Raw genomic sequence first — 6,000 nt, 5'->3', positions numbered from 1 at the left:
CCAGAAGGACCTGGCAGGTCCTGCTCAGCAACGGTCGGCCAACGGTTCAGCCATGGTCAGCAAATATTGATCCGTGGTTGGGCACCGGTTGAGCTGTGGTTGACCAGTAGTTGGCCAGTGGTTGACTGGAAGCCGACCACGAGGCAGCAGAGAGCGCTGGTGGCCATGAGGGCCACTGATAGACCAGCAGTTGACCACTGGTAGACCAACAGTTGGCCAATTGGGCAGTAGTGAGTGCTGGTAGCCAGGAGGGCCACTGATGGACCAACAGTTGACCACTGGTTGACCAACAGTTGGCCAACAGTTGACCATGAGCCAGCGGTGAACGCTGGTGGCCAGGAGGGGCCACTGATGGACCAACACTTGACCAATGGTTGACCAACAGTTGACCAGTGGTTGACCAACAGTTGGCCAACAGCTGACCACAAGGCAGCAGTGAGCACTGGTGGCCAGGAGGGCCACTGGTTGACCAATAGCTGACCAATGGTGGAGCAGTGGTTGACCAACAGCTGACCACGAGGCAGCAGGAGCCCTGCTAGCCAGGAGGGCCAACAGGACCCTGGGGTGCGTTGCCCAGAGCACGGCCAGCAGGGCAGGGAGGTGCTCCTCCCTCTGCTCTGCCCTGGGGGGGCACTGCTGGAGCACTGCGCCCGCTGCCGGGCTCCCAGTTCTGGTTCAGGTGGAGGGAGCCCAGAGGAAGGCTGTGGGGACGGTGGGGGTCTGGAGCCCCTCCTGGTGGGGGGCAGGCTGAGAGGGGTCCGAGCGGCGCTGACCCATATCTGTGGGGCGGGAGGAGTGGGCCGGGCTCTGTTGGGTGTTACCCAAGACAAGGGGCACTGGGCACAAACCGGAGCCCAGGCAGCTCCATTTGAACAGGACACAGCTCCCAGCTGAGCTCTGCCCCACAGCGCTGCCCACAGCCCAACCCTCGGTGCCGCATTTCCAGCCCCCAAAGGCAGCAGCGTTCCGGGCTTTCCCTGCGCGTCGGGCTTTACCTTATTGACCACTTTCTGCTGCTGCGCGTGCTTCTGCCTCAGGCTGGCCACCTCCCTCCACAACGCCTCGTTCTCACTGCAACGGGAGCAAAAAGGCCGCTCAGAACAAACGCGGCGCGGGACGGGACCGTGCTGCAAACAGAGCCCGCGGGGGGAGCGAGGCAGAAAGGCAGGAGGCACTTAAAGAGGAGAAACTTAACAACGTGAGATGGTGAAAGTGCAGGGAACGGGCCAAGGACTCTGCTTGAGCAGACGGTACAGAGCAAGTACCCTAAAGACCGATGTTACGAAGCAAAAAGAAACTGGAGCCCCTCCCGAAGAGGTTAAAGGCGGACGGTGAGGAAGACGATGAGCCTTCATCCTGCGACCACCAGGAGAAGCCCCTCTCCCCCCCACGGACGGCAAAAGGAGGAGGGACAGCTCCAAAGGAGTCCTTGGAAATCCACTATATGTGGATGCACTTGGACCCCCCAAGAGAAGAGACCCCCAAGACCCCCGGTCCAACCCCAGTCCATCCCATCGTGACCTTAAATACACCCATGGAGTCATTCAAGTTGGAAGAGACCCCCGAGATCCCCAAGTCCAACCCCAACCCACTGCACCGTGACCCTAAACAGAACCACAGAGTCATTAAGGTAGGAAGAGACCTCCAAGACCCCCAGCCCAACCCCAGCCCACCCCATCCCAACACTGGAGACCCATGGAGTCATTCAGGTTGGAAGAGACCTCAAAGACTCCCCAGTCCAACCCCAGTCCATCCCATCATGACATTAAATACATCCATAGAGTCATTCAGGTTGGAAGAGACCCCCAAGATCACCCAGCCCAACCCCAACCCACTGCACCATGACCCTAAATCAAACCACGGACTCGTTAAGGTTGGAAGAGACCCCGAGGACCCCACACCCACCACTGTGTCCCCAAGCGCCACATCCCGGCCACCTATGGGGCAGAACTACGGGGCCAAGAGCGGCTGAGCTTCAGTCCGCCCTCTGACACAAATCTTCCCACACCTCTGCAATCCCACAGACCCTCCCACCCCACTCGGACCGCTCTTCCCCCCGGGGATGTGGCAGAGCCGTTCGGAGCAGAGGACCTCCGGAGGGCCCACCCGACTCCATCGGCTGCGACCACAAACCCAGAGCGGGGCGTTCTGACCCACGGCCGCTTTTCATAGATTCAGATCACAGAATCAGATCACAGAATCAGATCACAGATTCAGATCAGAGAATCAGATCAGATTCAGATCACAGAATCAGATCACAGAATCGGATCACAGATTCAGATCATAGATTCACATCACAGATTCAGATCACGGAATCAGATCATAGATTCACATCACAGATTCAGATCATAGATTCACATCACAGATTCAGATCACGGAATCAGATCACGGATGCAGATCACAGAATCAGATCACAGATTCAGATCACAGAATCGGATTACAGATTCGAATCACAGAATCAGATCATAGATTCACATCACAGATTCAGATCACGGAATCAGATCACAGAATCAGATCACAGATTCAGATCATAGATTCACATCACAGATTCAGATCATGGAATCAGATCATAGATTCACATCACAGATTCAGATCACAGATTCAGATCACAGAATGAGATCACAGATTCAGATCACAGCAACGGATCACAGAATCGGATCACAGATTCAGATTACAGATTCAGATCACAGAATCAGATCACAGATTCAGATCACAGATTCAGATCACAGAATCAGATCACAGAATCAGACCACAGAATCAGATCAGATTCGGATCACAGAATCAGATCACAGAATGAGTGAGCGCAGCAGCATCGCCAGCACAGAGCGGTGACATGGGGACACAGAGCCCCAACTGGTGACATGGGGACAGTGACATGGGGGGCACAGAGCCCCAACTGGTGACATGGGGACAGTGACATGGGGGACAGAGGGCCCCACCCCCTCTGCCCCACAGCCCCTCCCCCCCCATCCGGGGCCGCACCGTTATCTGCACGCCCCGTCCCCGCGGTGCCGTTATCAGCCCGGCCCAGCAGCGCCGCGCATTTATGAGCGCTGCGGGTGAGAGCACCGCTGCGCTCCGCTCCCGTGAACGCCTCTTTGCGATCCCCGCATTTGCAATTAAAAGAGAAACGCAGCGCGCTCTCATCGCTGCTCTCAGGAAAAGCCGTGAGCGACACCCAGCCCGAGAAACGGGCAGTGCTTTGTGATCTGTAAGGACCCTTCCAGCACGCCGCGCCGGGCTTCGGCAGTTCTGAAGGGCCCTTCCAACGCAACACAGCCATTCCTCGGCTCTGTGATCTGTAAGGACCCTTCCAGCACGGCCACGCCGGGCTTCGGCGGTTCTGAAGGGCCCTTCCAACTCAACACAGCCACTCCATGGCTCTGTGATCTGTATGGACCCTTCCAACTCAACACAACCATTCCATGGCTCTGTGATCTGTAAGGACCCTCCTAACACAACCATTCTGTGATTTTGTGACCTTTAAGGACCCTTCCAACCCAACCATTCTGTGGTTCTACAATCTTTATGGACTCTCCCATCAGCCTAACCCTTCCATGGTTCTATGATCTTTAACATCCCCTCCAACCCAACCATCCCACGGTTTTATGACCTGTAAGGACCCTTCCAACCCAACCCATTCCATGGCTCTACAGTCTTCAAGGACCTTTCCAACAAAACCATTCTGTGTTTCTACAGTTCTAAAGGACCCTTCCAACCCAACCCAACCCAACCCAACCCAACCCAACCAACCCAACCCAACCAACCCAACCCAACCCAATCCAACCAACCCAACCCAACCCATCCCAACCCAACCCAACCCAACCCAACCCAACCCAACCAACCCAACCCAACCATCCCGCAGCTCTGTGACCCGTAAGGATCGCCCCATGGTATTATGATCCATAAGGACCCTTCCAATCCAATCATTCTGTGGTTCTCTGATCTTTAACGTCCTTTCCAACCTTTCCACCTTTCCAAGCATGGCTCTACAACCTTCGAGGACCCTTCAAGCCAACCATTCTGTGCTTCCACAATTCTGAAGGACCCTTCCAAACCAACCACCCCACGGCTCTATGACCTTCAAGGACCCCTCCAACCCATCCACCCGTCAAGGACCCCTCCAACCCATCCACGACCTCTAAGACCCCTTCCAGCCCAATCCTTCCTACAGTTCTGTAGTTCTACGCAGCACACAGATAGCAGAAGCAAACACGACGCAGCAGCCGAGCACAGGCCGGCCCCGAGCTGTGGTTTTCCGCCTCCCGGCAGCAGATCTACAAGCACCGACGGTCCCAGCACGGCACAGCCAGAAGACAAAGCGTGGGCACACCGCCTCTCCCCCTCCCCTGATCCGGAGGCATCAGCTGAAGTCAGCAGCTGGCGGATTCAATGCACACAAAAGGCCTCCGCTCCCCAGGCACCTGTAATTGAGATGCAGAACTGCCTCCGCCCCCCAGGGGTCGTGGGACAAAGTCACACCAGGAAAACAAATCGGAGGAGTGTGACAATGGCACTGCTGCCGGGAGCGCTCGGGGAGCAGCGGCTCCACACGCCACTGGTTTTTAAGCCCTCGTTCCGCTATCCCATAAACTCTGTGTGCAGCTGAATCCCAACTCAGCCCCTTCCCACAGGATCTGCCACATCGGCGGGCACACGGATGAGGTCAGGATGCGGCTCAGGGCACAGGGACGCGGTCAGGATGGGGTTCGGGGCACATATACAGGGCTCAGGGCACAAAGATTGGGTCAGGATGGGGTTCAGGGCACAAGGATTGGGTCAGGATGGAGTTTGAGGCACAAGGATGGGGCTCTGGGCACAAGGACAGGGTTTGGGGCACGATGTCAGGGCTCAGAGCACAAGGACAGGGATCATGGCACAAGAACAAGGTCAGGATGGGGCTCAGGGCACAAGGATGGGGCTCAGGACACAAGGATGGGGCTCAGGACACAATGTCAGAGCTTGGGGCACAATGACGGGGCACAAGGAGAGGGCTCAGGGCACAAGGACAGGGCTCAGAGCACAAGAACAAGGTCAGGATGGGGCTCAGGGCACAAGGACAGGGCTCACTGTACAATGTCAGGTCTCAGGGCACAAGGACAGGGCTCAGGGCACAAGGACAGGATTTGGGGCACGATGTCAGGGCTCAGGACACAAGGACAGGGCTCACAGCACAATGTCAGGGCTCAGGACACAAGGACAGGATTTGGGGCATGATGTCAGGGCTCAGGACACAAGGACAGGGCTCAGAGCACAAGGACAGGGCTCAGGACACAAGGACAGGATTTGGGGCACAAGGACAGGGCTCAGGGCACAAGGACGGGGTTTGGGGCACAAGGAGAGGATCAGAGGACAAGGGTAGGGTCAGAATGGGGCTCAGGGCACAAGGACAGGGCTCGGGGCACAAGGATGGAGCTCAGGGTACAATGTCAGGGCTCAGGGCACAATGTCAGGGCTCAGGACACAAGGACAGGGCTCAGGGCACAAGGACAGGATTTGGGGCACAAGGACAGGGCTCAGGGCACAATGTCAGGACTCAGGGCACAAGGACAGGGTTTGGGGCACAAGGACAGGGCTCAGGGCACAATGTCAGGACTCAGGGCACAAGGACAGGGCTCAGGACACAAGGACAGGGCTTAGGACACAAGGACAGGGCTCAGGGCACAAGGACAGGATTTGGGGCACAAGGACAGGGCTCAGGGCACAAGGACAGGACTCAGGGCACAAGGACAGGGTTTGGGGCACAAGGACAGGGCTCAGGGCACAAGGACAGGATTTGGGGCACAAGGACAGGGCTCAGGGCACAAGGACAGGACTCAGGGCACAAGGACAGGGTTTGGGGCACAAGGACAGGGCTCAGGGCACAAGGACAGGACTCAGGGCACAAGGACAGGATTTGGGGCACAAGGACAGGGCTCAGGGCACAAGGACAGGACTCAGGGCACAAGGACAGGGTTTGGGGCACGATGTCAGGGCTCAGGGCACAATGTCAGGGCTCAG

The 6,000-nt window shown here is 57.1% G+C and overlaps 1 protein-coding gene across 1 annotated transcript in view; it reads right to left on the bottom strand.

The window, feature by feature from the left end:
• Positions 1 to 85: 85 nt before the first annotated feature.
• Positions 86 to 6,000, bottom strand: part of HSF1 (heat shock transcription factor 1) — a gene marked incomplete at its 3' end in the record, with an annotated part of 32,343 nt that continues 26,428 nt past the window's right edge. The window contains exons 5-6 of the mRNA XM_065729138.1: positions 996 to 1,071; positions 86 to 278 (exon numbers count right to left, since the gene is read on the bottom strand). Of these exons, the coding sequence (XP_065585210.1) occupies positions 86 to 278; positions 996 to 1,071 (269 nt within the window). The remainder of the gene's footprint in view (positions 279 to 995; positions 1,072 to 6,000) is intronic.

The sequence above is a fragment of the Cyrtonyx montezumae genome, unplaced genomic scaffold (genome assembly GCF_038088225.1).
Source record: "Cyrtonyx montezumae isolate F1298 unplaced genomic scaffold, pur_monq_1.0 scaffold_102, whole genome shotgun sequence".
Taxonomy (NCBI): domain Eukaryota; kingdom Metazoa; phylum Chordata; class Aves; order Galliformes; family Odontophoridae; genus Cyrtonyx; species Cyrtonyx montezumae.
The sequence above is the reverse complement of the archived record's forward strand: the minus strand, read 5'-3'. Positions and strand labels throughout refer to the sequence as shown.